At 41.3% G+C, this 18,644-nt stretch overlaps 1 protein-coding gene across 6 annotated transcripts in view; it reads left to right on the top strand.

Moving 5' to 3' along the window:
• ANO1 (anoctamin 1) overlaps positions 1-18,644 on the top strand; it is a 73,923-nt gene that overhangs the window by 22,595 nt on the left and 32,684 nt on the right. For all 6 annotated transcript variants that reach the window (XM_030451456.1, XM_030451454.1, XM_030451455.1 and 3 more), the window contains exons 2-6: positions 8,804-8,982; positions 11,577-11,903; positions 13,362-13,460; positions 14,962-15,113; positions 16,389-16,443. In XM_030451456.1, the coding sequence (XP_030307316.1) occupies positions 8,875-8,982; positions 11,577-11,903; positions 13,362-13,460; positions 14,962-15,113; positions 16,389-16,443 (741 nt within the window). In that variant the 5' untranslated portion in view covers positions 8,804-8,874. The remainder of the gene's footprint in view (positions 1-8,803; positions 8,983-11,576; positions 11,904-13,361; positions 13,461-14,961; positions 15,114-16,388; positions 16,444-18,644) is intronic.

Here is an 18,644-nt window from a genome sequence, read left to right as displayed (position 1 = left end):
GCTTGAAGATAAGCAATATATTAAAGTTTAATTACATTTAATTCCATTGTTTAGGGTTTTTCTTTTCACTGAACTGATAAACATTTACCAGATAAATGAACAGAACATTTTCCTTTTTTTTTTTTTTTTTAAAAAAGTCAGCAAGTGAAATATTATTCTGCTAATTAAAACAGAAAACACAGTAAAACCTTGTCTTAAGCTTATAAACTTAATCACACTTTAGAGGAAAATAAATTCCTTCCCTAAAATCTAGGATGAAACCTTGGCCCTCTATAAATACCAAGGTTACAACATCTTCAATGTCTTTCTGGGGAAATATGAAAACAAGCAATATTTTCTCTCTTTCTCTCTATCTGCACTGATGTCAAATGGTTGCTCTTGGCAGGAGTTCCAGTTTCTTTCTTACCCAGGGCATCTTCAGGGAGACCAGCACCCAACACGTGGGGGTGATGTGTTTTGGTCTGCTTCATGGTTGTATTTTACTGAAGTCTTAGAGCTGTAGAAATAATGAAATAAAAATCCCAAATACCCTAAAACATTTTTTTTGTGGAGCCTTAGATTGTCTCATCCAGTGACTGCCACCATTTGGCTTGCTGAGCCATAATGGAAGAGCTGCAATTTGGGAATGAAGAGGATATTAGAAACTATAAAATGTCTGGGTTTTCTTCTGGTTTATGGGGCTCAGAGTTGTTTCTTCAAGGGAGGAAGATTTGTACCTTGTAGTAAAGAGAATATTGAGAATATGTCTTAGGAAGAGTAACACCCACCTAGTGATGCTTGTAGTTGTCAGTCTCTTTCTGGGGATGATTTCTCAAAGAATACTGAACAAGGCAGAAGGGGTTCTCCCATCTGCTGTCTCTCATGTTGAGAAATAAAATACTGGACTATAGTTTTATAGGTTTTTCTTTTGTTTCATTAGTGTCATACGTGATCACCTTAATGATTAGAAAAATTGTCCTGTTTCTGGAGAACATCTCTTTGGTTTTGCCAAGACATTGTGGTTTTCATTCACACTGAACCCAGTGATCTTTCAGTTTATGTCTGTCATAGATTCACGTGACATGAACTAATTGGGTTTGTTTGGGTTTTTTCTGGGTGGGGTGTTAAGTGCCCACATACTGGCTGTGGGCATGGCTGCCTTCATGCAGAAATCTGATTCTTGAAGGGTGATACCTTTGGTATGGATTCTGAGGCCCTTTGGGAAAATTACTGCTGCAGAACAAGTTAGGAATGAAACCTGGAAACGTGGGTAGAGCTTTTGGTGCAGTTGCCTTTGACCATCTGCAGCACCCACAGAGCCCCCCGTGCTTGGCTTCTTTCCTTTTTACAGTCACCAGCAGTTCCATAGCAGTGTCCTCACCTTTGGTCATCAGGAGTAAATGTGGGTTGTGTGCTGTGCCTTTGGATAATCCAGCTTTTTTAGTAGGTCTGTTCCCTGTTACAAAACCTTCAGGGCACCAGTTTACCCTTAGACTGGGTCTTGACTCCTCCTTTGACATGAAGATGTACTTCTAGATAGCAAAAACCTCCTTAAGAAAGAGATTTGTTAAGCCTGAAACTGAAAAAGTGCTTAAATATTTCAAGTGTGGCTTTCATCTGGCAAGCCAAGGCTCTGCCCAGGCCTTCCTCTTGCTGGCTTTGCTCTTGGATTAGTTGTCTGCTACAAGAATTTTGCCACCCAAGCTGCCACCACCAGGAATCCTAACCAGCTCTTATTTTCCTAGAGCCTGTTTCCTGCATCCTCTGGCATGGGGCAAGCTACCTGGTGGCATGTGGCATCTTCATGAAGCATCCACCTCTTGGTGGCAGCCAGATCTCAGCTCTTTCTAAAAAAAAAAAAAAAATATGGAGAAGCCTGCCTGGTTGCCAGGGCTCTTCTTGCATCTTCTGCCTCTGGTGTGCCTTAGCTCAGTTCATTAGGACAGGGGAATGCAGGGCTTGGCATTCTCGTGGACAAAGAATTAAAGGAGCTTTTAACCTTCATTGATTTCCTTTCACCTGCTCAGAGAAAGAGAGCCCCAGTTTCTGCCAGTGGGAGGAGTTTGTTGTCATCCAGCAGTGTTGCTTTGCATCCAAGTTAAACCTGCAGAGGTATGGAGAAACCTTGCTAAAAGGCAGCTTTTGCTCAGTGCAGGATTTTGATTTTTTTTTTATTTTCTTTTCCTGAAATAATCACAGAGCAAAGGGCTGTGCACAGGGGTCTTTTGATGAATATTGCCTACAACCAGCTCACCATCAAGTCAGCTCCACCTGCTTTGGCACACCCAGAGAACATAGCTAATGTGCAGCTCAGGGCTACAAAACCCAACCCCACCCAGACTGAGTGGCTCTTTCAGTGCCAGTGTAGCAGAGCTGTGGTTCCTGGATGTGGTGACTACTCAGGAACACCTTTTATTGGCTTAGAAACCCTTCTAAGACATCCATGCCTGTGTCTGTGCAGTCTGAATGCCCTCGTGACTTGAGTGCATCAAGTGATGTGTGAGAGCAAATGTTACTTAAGAAACCATTAAATAGTTGGTGGTACTTGGGAGGAAAACCAGTGCAGTTTGTCCTGGGAAGGAATGGGGAACACTTTGAGTGTTTTTACAAAAAGTGGGATTTCCCAGAGTCTAAAGTAACAAGCAGGATGAGTCTTTTTATGGCAGAACTTATATTTCTTGATCCTTTATATGCTATAAGAAAGGCTCTTTCTATCAAAATGTTATCTTTTTGTGAGTGATTTTGCTCTTTGTTTTTACACTTCACAAGTCTTGTGCTCAGCTTCCAGAAAAGCTGAAGCCTCTCTCTAGAGACCATTGATAAATCAGTACTGAGAAATATAAGCAAGCTGATTTTTCCAATAATTCTGCCAGGAGCTGAATTTTGTCCACCCAGGTGACAGGAGTTGTTTTTCAGACTCCCAGATACTGGACAAAAAGTCTCTGAATGGCCTCTGCCATTCAATGCAATACAAAGGGCTAAGCAAGTTGTCAGCCTCAGCTATATTAAGATTGTCCTGCTTTCAAGATATTTCTATTCTGCAAAAGAAACTGTCTTTGGGTTCCTAGTTTTATTTCACTGTTTGAGCTTTTTTTAATGGCTTGGATCATAACCTCCTGTTTGCTTCATTAAGGTAGCACAGACCTAAGCTACAGTCAAGTTTTAAAATAAATGCACAAGCAAATGAGATGAGTAATTTCCAGGGTGTCCTACTTGCAGATTGAAGGGGCAGAGAGTCACCTCTCTGCAGGCTGATGGACAGGAGGTGACAACAACCCTGGAAGTGTTTTTCTTGCCTGGGGACAGATCCAGTTGCCTTTTCCAGCAGCTGTTTGCCTGCTGGGCCCTCGTGGTGCTGGTCCAACCTCCTCCACCAACAGCAGTGGTTCTGCTGGAGGCAACATCTGGTGAGGCAAACCTGCAGTTTGCCAGATGTGGATCTGATCACTTCTGGACTTTGAACAGAAGAAAAGTTCAGGATTTGTACCAGGGCTCTTTGGAGAGCACTGCAGTCCCTGAGCAGGCTCTTGGGCTCAGGCCAGTGCCTCGTAAACAGGTGTCAGGGTCCCAAAAAAGAACTTTCCTCTTTGCCAGCCCTGGGGATCCTCGCTGGCGGGGCCACAGCAAGAGCTTTGTGGGCCAGGAGGAATGACCCACAAGTCCTGCTGGTGGGGTGACATAATGAGCCTTCTTTGACATTTCCCTTCCCTTCAGTTTCCTGAGGACAAAGCAGGAATTTGGGACTCCTAACCTGACAAGCTGTTAATATGTCAGGGGAAAAAAAAAACCTGAACAAACCAACAAAAAGAAAACAGGAGGAAGTGATAGGTGAGTTGCTTCTGAGCACTACTTTTTTCTTTATAGCCTGGTGATTAACCTGGAGCTTTCAATTTGGAAGTTACAGGAAGGTGACAACGTGCTCAAGGAGGTTTCTGCTGCTAGGGGGCAATAGATAGCAAGCAAAACCACACCAAGGCTTTTTCTCTGAGTTATTTATCAAAGGATTTTTTTAAGGAGAACCCCAGTCTAAAAAATACCTGACATATTGCATAGGCTCATTTCTTCTACAGAAAGAGCATAGTGGAAACAAATTATGCAGCCTATAATTCTATATATGTGTATTTTCTTTATATATATATGTGTGTGTGTGTGTGTGTGTGTGTGTGTCTGTGCATGACTTCCTTAATATGTTCCCTCCCTATCACAGAAAGTTTGTTACCAGTTCTGGTAACTTTTACTAACTAGTACTAACAAGTACTTTTACTTGTTAATTCATGTGGAAGAAACATCCTCAGGTTAAGGAATCCAAAGCCCTGTGTTAGTGTTTCAGGAGCTTTTGGGAAGAGCTGGTGTTATGGCTCCTTTGGAACAATTCACCCAGGGAACTTACCCTGCATGGTTCATAGCTTTCCCTTCTGAATTCTCTCACAATTTATATAAGGCAAAAAGATAAGAAGGTGGAAAGTCTTAAATCACATGGTCTTGTAACTCTCCTGCTTTTTCCTTGTTGAAAACAACTGGGACAGCTGACTTCAATGTTTTTATGACATTTTTGTTCTAGCCACTTTCTTGACCATACTCCATAAAAAAGAAAATGAGGGGAGATAAGAGAAGACAGCTTCAGTGAAGTTCTTGGTTTCAGGCTGAGCAATGAAATGGTTGGTTGTTTATAGATATTCCAGCTGACTTCATGATGCTCATTTTAGAACTAGCACATGATGTTTCTGTAAAACTGCATTGTGTGAATACAATTCACCATTTATTTTAATGAAAAAAAAATTATTTTTGCCTGAAAATATTAAACGTGATGATATTATTAAGTCAGTTGAGCAATTCTGAGTCCAATAATAGAAAAACTAAGTGCTGCCCAAAAGCCTGGTCTGTGATACCAGCTATGAAAAACATGGGGTTAATTAAACAGAAACCCAGGAATTAACTGTGCTTAGGAAGGTGAAAGTTCTGCACATCTGATGCTCACCAAATACTTTCTCAAAGCTGCTTCATAGCTGGGATTGAAGTTGGTGTTAAAAGACTTTTCAGTGGATGGCTTGAGACAGGCAAGGAATTCTTTATATCACACTGTGTACTTGGCAGGGTGTTCCATGATTCATGGCAAATATTGGGAAAAGACAAAGCAATATATGATAACGTGTAAAAGAAATGTCAGGTGGGGCTGAGTCTCTGTTCCAGGAACATTAAGGACCTGTGTCTCAAATCCTTGGGTTTCTGAACAGCAGACACTGTGGAAACAGAGGTGAAGGGGCTGATTGGTTATGTGTAGAAATACATTGAGCACTTCTTCAAGCCCTTGTACTGTTCTCTAGTTAGTAAATAGAAGGGAGTGGGCTATAGTCACTGTTAGAAAGCAGCAAAGCTCCCAGTTTTCCCCCATACTCTCCTCTTTCAGCTCCCAACAAAGACATTAAGTGACTCTGGTTGAATTAGGACATAAATGTGCTTTGTGCTCTTCGTAGTACATCTACTATCTTGCCATAAATAATTCTGGAAAGGAATTTATTTTGAGGTTAAATTATTGTCCTTTTTTAATATGATTAACACCAAATAGAGATGCAAGTATGGATTAAAAAATACAGATTAAGTCTTTCAAGTTCCATATTGAAAAAAAGATATTTTGTGTTCCACAACAAAATGCTTTGACCTCTGCCAAATATGCACAAGTGAACTGCTTGTAACCCCAGTGCATTGGTAATTACCAAAGTGCTTTGGATGGCTTTACTTAGCATTAAATCCTGACATCATCTTTTAAGTACAGAAATCAACCTTGTCATTAAGATTCTATCAATTAAGTTCTCATCATTTCACATCTTCTCCAGCAGTGATAAACAACCAAAATGGTATGATTAGTTGCCTACCTTCAGTATTTGTTCTTTCTGATATTTCCAGGCTACTGATGTGTAAACAGAAATGTAAATATGTGCTCACAGGTGGGTGATTGTTTGGGCTTGCACAATAGTACTGAATCATTTCAGCAGGACTCCTGGCTCTGGACTCAACAAATGCTGCTCAGAAGTGCAACTCCAGAGCACGAGGAGCTCATTGGGACTCATTGAAGCTTGTGATTTTCTGCTCTTCACACATTCCATCCTAATTGTAATTTCTCAACCAGCACTTATTAGGTCTCAGATCCATTGTGAGCTATACAAAATATTCAGATTCATAGGCCGTAAAAGGTGCTTCTCTTCTGATGTCCTCTGTAACCTGCTCAAGTAGCTGGGTATTAATTAGTCCATGTATGAAAGGAGGAAAAAGGAGGGAGAGCTTTTACAGCACTTAAGCTATTGTTTCTAGAAAGTTGCTTCAGGCATTCTTGCAAATAAAAATACAGGTTGTTATGCTTAGGAAGTTCCAAAAGTAGTTGTGTTACTATATGGGCATTTTATAGCTCTAGAATAAAAGTTTGAGTACACAGAACTCTGCAGCTGATGGCATTTGCATCAGTTCCCATGTGTTTAGGGGATGTGTGTGTATTTACAACTGTATGTTGGGAAAAAGAGAGCAGAGGCATGTAGGGAATTGCTGCAAACATGAGAGCTGCTCCCATGAGAGAGCTGATTTTTTTTGGCTGCATCTCTATATTACTCCATAAAAAGCTTCTTTAACTATTACCAATACAAATTGTTATTTGTGTGATTTACTGAGTTGGAGGACACTGCCCCAAGATAACAAGCATGGCATCTTTTCTGAGATAAATGGTTCAGAATTTGAAAGATAAAGCCAAGAACAGCTGTGCAGATCTGCAGAGTTGTGGGATTTACATGCTCAAATATGCAAGGAGAATTTCTGCCCAGATTTTAGGCAAGGGTGATGGTGTTAATGAATGCCACAGTTCTGGGCAAGTGGGCAGCTTGTAGAGAGTCACTTGGGGCAACCCAAGTCCCAGGTACAGGACCTGAAATTAGTATCTATAGATTTGTGGTGTTTGTGACTTCCAGAGAAAGACAACTGCTAATTCCCGAAAAGCATGGATTTCATCCTAATAATGCTTATCTTACTCTAATAAGCTCAAGGAATGTACCAAGGCTTCAGCCAGACCTTCCTTTTCCTCTGCTGCAGGTTGTTGTCCCTGCTGAATTCTGCATCTCACCATGAAGAACCTAGAGGGCAGGTTCATGCAGTGCCCTCTTACCATTAATGTTGGTTCTGGGTGGCTGGGGCCAAGTCTTGTCAAGCTCTGACTATCTCCAGGGATGGATGGAGATCTGTAGCTTCACTAGGCCCTTTCTCCATCCTGTGATCAGCCTTGCTGTTAAAGAATTAAGGCTTTTTTAATGTCTGCTCATGATTTATTTCTTTTGTTTCAACTTGTGTCTGTATCCCCCCATGCTCTTGCTGTGCACCTGTAAGAAGAATCTGGCTCTGCCATGTCTGGACCTACCCAGAAGGGAGTTGAAGGCAGGAATGAGACCCCATCTTTTGCCTTCTCATGATCTCTCACTTTGAACCTGTCTACCAGGACCCTTAGGGGTTTTTTTGTATGTGTTCCATGCCCAGTTTGTGCTTGTGCTGTCTGTCCAAGGGACATTTGACTTTTCTGAGTTTCATGGGGCTGCTCTCAGCCCCTTTTTCCAGCCAGTTGAGAACCTTTGAAGTGGAAGCTTTACCCTTCAGCTTATCAAACCATGTTCCTCACATCACCTGCAAGCTTGTTGGAGATTATTTTCTGCCTTCCACATCATCTCTGAAATTCAACAAAATCCAGATGAGTAATTTGATGAAGAGGAGTAAAGCATTCTTAGGTGAAGACACAGTTAATTAAAGTGCAGTATCTGTCCTCACCTCATCATAAACTTTGCTCCAGCTCTAGGTAGGAGGGAAGTATTTTTCCTAATGGGCCACTTCTATTCAAATTCTGCTGCTATCTGCTCCAAGAGTGTTGAGCCAGTTGCAACATCAAAGTGTTGTAATATAGCTGCTATTAGAGTGTGCTTCTTTTCATGTTTTTGCTGTTTTGTTTTGTTTTGTTTTTTTCCTGGGGAGGGATAATTAAGTATCCATTCAAGGCTAAATTCTAAAATTCTTGCTTTATCTTCATCTTTAGACAAGCAAATCTTGCTTCTGTGTGGTTTAAAAGAAAAGACAGCATTCTGCAGTATTTTACTTCAATGTCAAAATTAATAAAAGCTTGGAAAACTTTGCCTTTTATTGCTTGCATAAATGCAGATATGCAAACACTAGTTGACATTTAGTCAGCTATCTGGTTGCTTAATTTGTAGTGAAATTTTTATGTGAAATCCTTTAGCCCATCTCTATACTTAAATAGCAAGTGGAAACAGTACAGATATCTGGCAGGTTGAGAGGGAGAAAACCTTGGATTTTCAAGACATCTTAAATAAAAATGATTCAATAAATCAGATGCAGTACACAGGGGAAACCCACTGATTAGATTTTCAGCAGGAATTAAGTGCTTGTTGAATGAGAAAAGGCCTATTAAAAAGGGGAAAACACCAAGCCACCTGTCATCACCAGCTAATTCTCAGGCTATTTTTTCTCTTTTTCTCCCGTTTTCCATCTCATACCAATAACTCTAATTTTTCTATGAGACCATACAGTAATCACATCCTGAGAAAGCAGTGCAGATAAGAAGGGAGCTGAGCACTCTGGAGGAGGAGAGGACCTAGGTAGGGCTGCAGAAGGCTGTGGGAAAGCTGAGAAGGGAGGCAGGGAAGAGGGTGGGAGCCCTGGACAAGGATTCATTGGCAGAAGGCAGCAGGAACCAGGATGTGTTTCAGCTTGGGTGGCTCTGGGAGGAGCAAGTGTTGGGCTTAAAAAGTGTCTTGATGAAAACTGTTCCTTTGCTTTACAGATGCAGACAGTGAGTTTCATGGGGTGGATTTTCCAGCAGAAGATCTCAACGAGGCTCCAGAGGAGACAGGAATGAGGGTGAACAAAAAATACCCCTGTATGCCCAGTGAGGAGAAGGGGATCCACATTATCAACATCCGAGCTATCGAGGACATAGGATATGACCAGCATGAGAGTACTGTGAGTAGAGAACTAGCCAGACTTGTCATAACTGGCACACTGTGCTTTACCCCTGAGCTTATTTCTCATTCTTCCCCTTCCCAGGATGCTCTGAAATCATTTCCCTCCCTTTGGCAGAAGTGCTGAGGATTGCCCCCAGCCACAGCACATGCTCATTCACTGGGGTTTGTTCTTTGAAGACAAAGAAATGATCCTTGTTTCACCTGTAGCATAAGAAGGGATTGGCTATACTCAGAGTAATCAATCTGGCAGTAAGGCTGTGGCAACCTGCAAATCATTTTGTCCATGTAGTGCAGAAAAAAAAAAATGTCCTCATTTTCATTGAAAAGGTGGTGTTAACAGAGGCAACATTAAACTAATATCCATAGCACAATAGAGGTTTGATTCCCAGTGTCATTAATTGTCCCTTAGTGAAATTCTTTAACACTGGTTTTAAAGTAAATTAGTAATATGAGTACCCAAAGGGATTAGGAGTTGGTTATGTCATGAACACACAAAAAGGAGTTCAGGTGAAGGAGCTGAGGTGGAGTGGGCTATGCAACAGATCTCCCTGGGGAAAGGTGTCCCACAAAAAAATCATACTTGGTTCATTGTGTTTGTGTTTAATGGGAATGGAGCATGGAGGAATGATTCTGTTGGGGTGTAAATATCCCTCCCACCCTGTTAAAATTGAAATGTCTTTTCTGTGTCTCATCTGCAACCAAAGGGACATGACCATTACATGGTGTAAGTCAACACAGCTCACTGTTTCAGTGCAGCAGAGATATAAGAAAGGGAGTGGCCTAAGAATACCTTTCAGCATTAATGCCACATCTCTAAAAGAATGTTTCTTTCTTTAAAACAGGACCAACAGGCTTCTTTTAGGCTTTTGGCTGCATCCCTTTCACAGTGGGCCACAGCTATTCTCGTATATTAGCAAATTTATCAAGGCTTTAGTAGCCACAGTGTGGCACCTTCTCCTAAATTATCAGTAAGTCAGCTTTTCACCTGGAAAGTTCAGAGATAGAAAGAAGCTCTTGCTGAGTTTCTGCAGTGAGACTTGCTCCTTTCTGAGCCTTCTGCCTTTTTCAGTGCCCTGCACTTACCTGAACACTGTCACTTCACCCATTTTTTCAGAAACTGGTCATTAATTAATTAAAAGATCAACAATCCCAGTGCTCCTGTATCTTGTTTACAAGTCTTTGCTTTGAATTTCCTTGAATTTGTTTTCTGAGTAAAAAATCTCCACAAGGCAAAGAGGGAAGAATAGATTGTTCCTTAAAGGCATTGATTGATAGTTCTGGTAGCTGGGACCTGCCCTCCCCAAGGTGATGTTCAGAGAAGTATGCAAATTTGGGTAACATTGGGTGGCTTTCAGTGAATTTTTGGCTGTATTCAATGTGATACACTGTACAGTGAGCTCAGAGGTTGTTCTTTTCATCTGGGGTTAAAAAAATAACTGTTTGCAACCAACTTAAATTAAGAGTTTTATGTCTGTAGCTAGCAGGAGATGTGCATGTGTCAAATGGGCTTTGTCCAATATGATTAGCAGTGGATGGCCAGTTGCTATCATTTGGATTACATCTCCTTTTCCCTGCATGGAGGCTTAGCATACTTCTGCAAGATTGAAAGCTAGAAAATGTCCCTGAAAAGTCACTCTTGAGTTGGTTTTGTTGGTTTGGGTTTGTTTGTTTGTGAGAACAGATACAAGTTTGTAGTGAATTTTCATTTGTTTAATTGGTTTGGTTTGGTTTGGTTTAAATGGTCTGTGCACTTCCAAAGGTAGAATGGTGAATTATGCATTAGAAATGCTATGGAAAGTAGAAATGAATAATTATTAGGATTTTTGTATGTTTCTGCAGTTGTCTCATGCAGTTTTTCAGATAAATGCTTGGATGTAGAATTGCGTTTTAAGACTTTTCATAAATTTCTTGCCTCTTGTGATGTTTACACTGAATTAAACCAAGATGGCAAGAAAGCCTTTGCCACCATCAGATTGCAAAGTGATTCAGGTTTTATAAGGGGGGGGGAAAGTGATGAACTTGGTAAGCAGTGAACCAACTGCCCTGGCTGGGGTCCAGCTGCATTTTTGGCTGTGCTTCATGACCAGCTGGCTCCCTTCAGTCTGTATCTAAGATGATCTCTTTCTCAGATGATGCAAACTTGCAAGGCTAGATAAGAGAAGTGAGAAATGTTTGCACTTGATATTAATTCATTTGTCAGAATTGAAAAGCAGATGTCCTGGGTGGAAAAAGACAGATGATCTTAGTGGTGATTAACCCCCAAAGGAGAAAATCAAATCCACCAAGTAGCTGATTCACAGGCTAGTCTGCTGGTAATTAGATTAAATCCCAGTCATTCCAGCTATTTATTTCTGGCCAATAAAACCCCAGCTGGCTATCAATAAAATTACAGGTGTTAACTTGTAAAATTGTTTTGAGTGAGCAGCATGGGTGGGCTCCTCCTATATTTGTGCTGTTTAAAGATGGTTCATTGTGTGCTCTGAGCAAGAAGGAGTCCCTGAAGAAAGGATATGCTCTGTCTGGTGCCTGTGTTGATGTATGTACTTATTATTCTTCTCTCCTTCTCTCCACTCCCCCATTCCCTTCTTGCAGTTATTAAATTCCCTATCCAAAAATCCAGATGCTGACTGCAAATATGGACTCTACTTCAGAGATGGCAAGAGAAAAGTAGACTACATCCTGGTTTATCAGTACAAAAAGTCCTCTGCAGGGAGGACACTCACCAGGAGGGTTCATCATAATGATTCAAATGTCCGGAACACCAAGCAGGACCAGCCACTTCCTGGGAAAGGAGTGCAGCTGGAAATGAGGGAAAGTGAACCTCATGTGGATTACCATGAAGATGATAAGAGGTTTCGAAGGGAGGAGTATGAAGGGAACCTCGTGGAGGCTGGTCTGGAACTGGAACGTGATGAGGATGTAAGGAGCCATTTCAAGTGGTTAAAGATAAGGAGTTTAACTCTGATTGAATCCTGGGAGATGCTGAGCCATCAAGGTTACACAAGCTCAGCTCTTCCAGAATTTGTTCTGGCAGCACCAACCTCACTCACTGAATAAATGTGCTTCACAGGAGTGGGCTGCAGGGTTGTCAATGCCCCAGAGAGCTGAAGTTTCTTATTTTCTTGGCCAGGACTTGTGGCACGTCCACTATTGCAACACAGCAGTGCTGATGTGCTGCAGTACCTAGAATTGAGGCTTCATTTGCTCTGAACACTAACCCCAGCTCGCTGGGTTTACAGCACACTGGTTTGGATCCACTGGAAATTCCAGTTCTGATGAAAAATACCTGATCTGGTCAGTGATATTTTTATACCTCAGTGTAGACTGGAAGAGATTTAAATTTGCTCAGGAGGTTCTGGGACGTGCTGTAGCGTGGGTCCATGGTAGAGTTTGCTCTTTCCATTCTTGGATGTGAACAGTACAGCTTGTAACTCCTTTCACCTGGACCCTGAAAACAGGACATTCTATTAAAAGACTATCAGACTATATAAAAAATTCTGTGTGTGAAGTACTGCCAGTGTGTGATTAGTAGAAATAGGCACAGCAGTATTAATTTCAAAGACAGCGATTACAATTAACTGATCCAACCAATAGACCTGAAACTCCCCTGAGAGAGGGCAAAATATTTCTGCTGCCTTTATTTACAGGATCTACAAGTTGAGATTAGGCATCTAGAGTGGTGATCAAACTGTTTAAAAAAAAACAAATGCCATCTATTATTCATATATTACAGGCAGGTACATAATGATATATATGCATGGTATAAGTATTATATATATTTACACACAGCATGGTATAATAAAGCCATTTGTCCAGTGGCTTTGAAATGGGACATGCACTGGGTCTTTGTGGGAGTGCCAGAAGCAAACCCCCATGTTCAGCCATCTTCAACAGAGCTCAGAGCACTGGTGGGATGCAAGCATACTGCTAATAGTGTCATTAATATTTCTCTTTTATTTTTGTCAAACTCTTCCCAGTAGTTTTCCTAATTAAAATGTACTATTCACATCTCTATCTGAGGCTGCTTCTTTCTTACTGCAGTTCTGGTCCTTTGAGATACGGAGCAGCTCTCAGGAGGCAGCAGGGATTCTCTCAGCTCCATTAATTACAGCACACTCATGAAATTGTATCATTTGGCAGGATGCCTGTGCTTCAAATTTAACTGGCTTAGCCTGTATTTATGTCCATAGTTGTTAGCTTTTATTTCCCAAACAATTTTTATCTGTTTAACCTTGTGGTAATTGTTCTGGAAGACAATAGTGGGTTTGAGTTACATTTTCTAGCAGCTCAGTACAGAGAGGTGTTCAGTGATGGTTCTGTTGTTAGAAACTAATTGTCTTTCTCTTGCTTTTTTGTTTTTTTGCTTTTTTTTTTAAGACAAAAATCCATGGGATTGGATTTGTAAAAATTCATGCACCTTGGAATGTACTGTGTCGAGAGGCAGAATTTCTTAAGCTCAAGATGCCCACAAAAAAGGTGAGTCCTGATTTTCCTTTTTTCCTCTGGAAAAAAGCTTAAACATACACTCAGCTCTGAGCACCTATCAAATGCAGATCTTTCTTCCAAAAAATACTTTTAAAAGAATATGAATGTGTACAGAAAATGAGTCACAAATCTGCTTACTTGGGACAACTGAAAGAATAACTGGAAGGAGGAATGAAGATCAAGAATTCCCAACATCTCCCACTATCTGTATGTGTTGTGAATAATTTCATACAGAGTCCCCATCCCCTCAGCATGTTTTAAAATAAGAGGTTGCAATTGATGATGAAATTTATGTGTGCATTTTGGAGGTTTTTTAATCACCTGAGATGCCAGACTGCTAAAAATGAATGTAAGAGTAACAATTTGTGTGCAGTAGTCACACTGGGTGAGTAACTCTTCATACACATCATTAGTCATATTTACTGGAGTTGAGACAACCACAAAATAAATTACCTTTCAGAATATTTGAAATATCATTAAAGAACTGACAGTGTATTTTCATCAATTCTAAATCATCTGTGATAGATAGCTACCTGTTCAGTGAGCAGAGCTTAGAGATGGATTAATATTTAAACACATACTAAGTGCATGTCCCAGACTGCAGAGAGAAGTCTGTAATGGAGCAAGAGACGGTCTCAAAGCCCAGCATCATTTATTACAACACTAAAACCACACTTTTGGTTTGGATTTCATATTAATTCCCATTATTATTCCCACTATTTTTATCAGAAGCACAATTAAATTTAAAGTCTGCTATGATCCTGCAGTTAAAGCTGCTTTGCCACAAAAGAAAAGTTGGGGTGGGCATTTTGAGGGTGGATTTTTTGAGTGTGAAAGAGGCACCTGAGGCTGCATTGCCCTGAGACCTTTAGACCCCTAAAACCTTATTTCTAGACAGTTTTCTTCCTGCAGTGGGAGCTTTGCCCTGGATCCACACGTAGTTTTTGTGGCTCAGAGGGATGAGCTTGTTCTCCTACTTCATCACCTGCTGGCATGATCCTTATATTTAGTGCAACAGAACTGCAATAGCCAATTCCAGATATGTTGGTTATATATCATGTAGAAGAGGGGAAAGTCCTGAAACCTGCACAGTATTCCCAGGAATACTGGGAGAGGAGATCACTTCTGTTGTTTTACACAGGGGCTCCATAGCTCTTTAATTTCTTTGTCCCATTGCACCAAGCAACTCATAAATGCCAGAGGAGCCAGTGTCAAGTGCATCTCTGCTGATCACCCCAGCCTGATTATTTGGAACCAAGCACTGGCCATGCTTTGGCTCAGAGGAAAAGCAATCAGCTTGCTCTGCTGGCCTTGCTGTGGCTTTCCCATTTATCTCTGTGTTTCTGAATGTTTTCAGGAAGGTAAACTGTACTCCTCAGTGATTGTTTCTGATAGACAGTTTAGTGGATGGTTTATTCTTTACAGTTCACTCTGTCTTAAGGCTAACTGAACAGTGATGCCACTTTACTGATTTTTCTCTTTGCCCACTCAGGTGTATCAAATCAATCAGACCCATGGTCTCCTGAAGAAGATTAACTCTGTAATTCAAAAAATCACAGAGCCCATCCAGCCAAAAGTAGCAGAGCACAAACCTCAGACAGTGAAGCGCCTCTCCTACCCCTTCTCCAGGGAGAAACAGCACCTGTAAGTGAAGGCTTTTGGTCAGTGCCCATGTCAACAGATTCCAACCTTCCTGAGGGCAGTAAAGGCACCAAAAGTTGAAAGGGAAACTGACCACCAACACTTTGTTAGTGATTACTGTAAAGGCTGGTTCAGTTTTGCAGGAAATTTAATTTAATTTGGGGGCATCTCACTGCTGAGGAGTGAGGCTTTGTAGAGCTCCTCTGTGAAATCTCTGTGCTGCTGTTGTATATAATAGATATCTAGGTAACTCCACATATCAACTGCTAGCCTGCCAAACAAGATTCATCATGTGGTTTACAATAGTCTCTTTAACATGTAAAATAAAGTGCTCAGTAAAATTTGTAGCCAGAGATGTGGGTTAATAAACATCAGAATAACTTCATTCATCTGGTATGAGCAGCTCACACATGTACAGCCAAACCAGGCCTTGACCTTGCAAACCCTCTGAAATTGGTGGTAGTTTTGCCATGGATTTCAGGTCAGTAAGAAGAACTGTAAATGTGGGTGGAGGAAAAAAAACAGGAGGTGGGGCCCAGGCAAACTTTCTACTTCCCTGGATTGCTTTGCTGCTGCTCTTCCTTGGCCAGCATCCCAGAGGAGAAGCTTTGAAGACCATGTTTATGTGTGTGCCAGCTGGAACAAACAGCAGTCCCAGGGCAGGGGTTTTTCACTGTATATGCAGGGGGTTCAGTTTTTCATCAAGGGGTGCAGAACACTGATGGAGTTGTGTGTGTTAGTAGGGCCAGTCAAGGTGTGTGGCATTTGGTGAGTTCTTGGGCTTGCATGAAATTATATATTCTATTGTTTATAGGATGGTCCTACAGAAAAAGGAGCCTGATGGCTCAGATAAAGCCCAAAAGATGCTCCTTAGCTTAGGTGTGCATGTGCCTTACATTGGTTGCAGCTTTTTTTGGTGAGACCACCTGTGTCAGAAAGGCAAGAGTGGCCTCACAGTGTTCAGTACAGACAAAGTGTTGAGATTATTAGGGAAAATTCAAGGCCAGCAGTGCTCAGGAATTACACCTAAAGGAGCATCAGTAGTCTCTTTTGGGCAGAAAACCCTAGAAATACATAAAACCAGTGAACTGTATAAGCAACCTCTTTAAAATACGAGACTTGGGATGGACTTGCTTGTTAATGAGGTTTCTGCAAGCAATTCTTCAATAGCTTTGAGAGAGCCCCAGGAGGAATGGAAATATTGAAGGGGTCAACAAGAGCAGGAAATGACTGGCTTTTTTTTTTAACCTAATGGGTTTCCTTCTGATCTTTTAACAGATTTGATTTGTCTGACAGAGATTCCTTCTTTGACAGCAAAACGAGAAGCACTATAGTAAGTACAGCATATAAATAATTTATGGTAGACAGTGCCTTAGTCATGGTGTTAACAGCCCCTTTGCCAGCTGCAGCACAGTGCCTGTTGCAGTTTGCCTTTCTTAACCCAATGCCAGGGATTGCCCATGGCATCAGGTGTTGAAATGATTAATAAGGTATTTCTAGCTTTAGCTTATCTAATGAACAGTCTTTAATGCTAACAGGTTGCTTCTTTTTGGAAAATAATTTGGATCTTCTTTCCAGTGCACTATTTCTAGGAAATAGTTTCTTAGTAGACATAGTACCAGAAAGGAATAGATTTAGACTCTTAATGCTGGTTCTGCCACCAGCAATCTTCACCTCTGTGACTCACATTTTGTGAGGTAAATTGCTCCTTTCATAAAATGCTGGGAAGTCTCCCAAGACAAATTCCAATGAAACAGCCATGTATTTAGAGGGCCTATTATTTATGGGTTCAGGGAGCAATTCTGTAGAATGGTGTTAGAATGTTTAGAATGGTGGTTTGATTTTTATATATTATTTTTCTTTAACATTAAAGCTTACATGAAGCAAATGCCACAAGGACAGAAAACTACATCTTGTTCTGATGGTTTGAGCATCTGCTCCCCCCTGTTACATAGGAAGTGTGATGTAGATGTGTGCAGCAGGGGACTGGGCTGAGCTGTTCCTGGGTGTTTCATGGTCTCTGCTCTCCTTCAGTGCTTGGGTGGGACATTTCCTCTCTCAGCTAAACTTCTCCAGTTCCTTTACAGAAATCAAGTCTGGTACAGAAATGCAGTATCACAAACTGCCTTTGAGTGCTGCTTTGTGACTTCCAGAGTGTAAAATAGAGTGGGGGAGAAGGTGTAGCCCTTCCAGAGCCCCTGAGGGGGGAATTGAAAGCACAGCCCATAGAGCATGCACCACTTCTCACAGTCTGGTGTGGAGTCTTTGTCCCACACCACTGCTGCTGATCAGTGCCTTGGAATGTGGCTGTGAGCCTGCTTTTATCTTATGTTTAACATTAAGTGGTTTCAAAAAGAGCTTATATCACAGTTATGGCTGTCTTTTACTGCTAGGGTGATAAAGGGTGTAAGATATCAAACTTTCCTCCTCTGATATTCCAGTGTGTGGACCCCATGATGTAGTTTCCCCCCTGTAGATTGAAGTGCAGTGGTGAGCGCAGGTTGTTGGAGCTCTGTGAGTGACCTGGGAAAGCAGATGCAGCAGCACAGAAATGGAAAAGAAAAAGACAAATATTGAATTGGTTTATTTGCAGTAAAACCTTTTCATTTGAGATGGGGGAAAAAAAAAAAAAAAAAAAGGCATAGCTTGTTTTTGTGGACTTTCTTTCGTATATCTAGATAAGTAAAGTAGTAAGGGACTTTGAAGTACAAGAAACTTAAGAGGGCAAATGAAAAGTTAAAATTCCTGGCAACAAGCTGTCTGAGAAAGGTAGCAGGAGCAAGATTAACTGAAAAATGGACTGAAACAAAAGGAGCTCATAGCAAAGGCTGGGGGGAAGAGGAGGGATGGGGTTTTGTAACAATAATGCTGGTGATATGTTGCTTGGTTTGCAATCCCTGTAAGTCCCCCAGTAACAAAGACATAATGAATGTTTACCAGCATCATTTTATTCTACGTGTGTTTCTCTTTGTATTCTTGTTTCTTAAAGTTCTCTCCTGCCTTTCTCATAGGTATTTTTAAATGACAATGCAAATATTGACCCTTCCGTGTACTGCAGAGTGAACAGGAATCTGGTCATCCCTGTGAATCTTTGATGAATAGAAACTAAGCCAAAGACCTTTTGCTTATTTTTTTTTTTTTTTAAAAAACAAACAAACCACACAGCCATTATATAACTGGAAATCTCTCCATGACAGCCCTTTAACTCGCTGCAGTTAAAAGACAACAGGCAGATGAGCTGCAGGACGTGCCTCCTATGCCCTCACTCACTTCCCTCCATGAGCTGGGCAAGCAACAGCTGAATTAGCACACAGATCAATGACCACCCATGGAGAATTGCTGCTTGGCTCCCCAGACAGACCAGGCAATGGGCAGCAGGTTCTTTTGCTCATGGTTTTCCCCTTCTGATTTTCCCCTCCCATCCTCACACTGGCTGGGTGCTTGCCCTGCTTAAGAGCATCACTGCAGGGGCAAAAGCCTGACTGTGCAGGTGGCATGCTGAGGTGTGCACAGGTTACTTGACAATAAATGCAA

This window comes from Calypte anna, chromosome 5 (assembly GCF_003957555.1).
Source record: "Calypte anna isolate BGI_N300 chromosome 5, bCalAnn1_v1.p, whole genome shotgun sequence".
NCBI lineage: Eukaryota > Metazoa > Chordata > Aves > Apodiformes > Trochilidae > Calypte > Calypte anna.
This window is presented reverse-complemented; position numbering and strand designations above follow the sequence as displayed.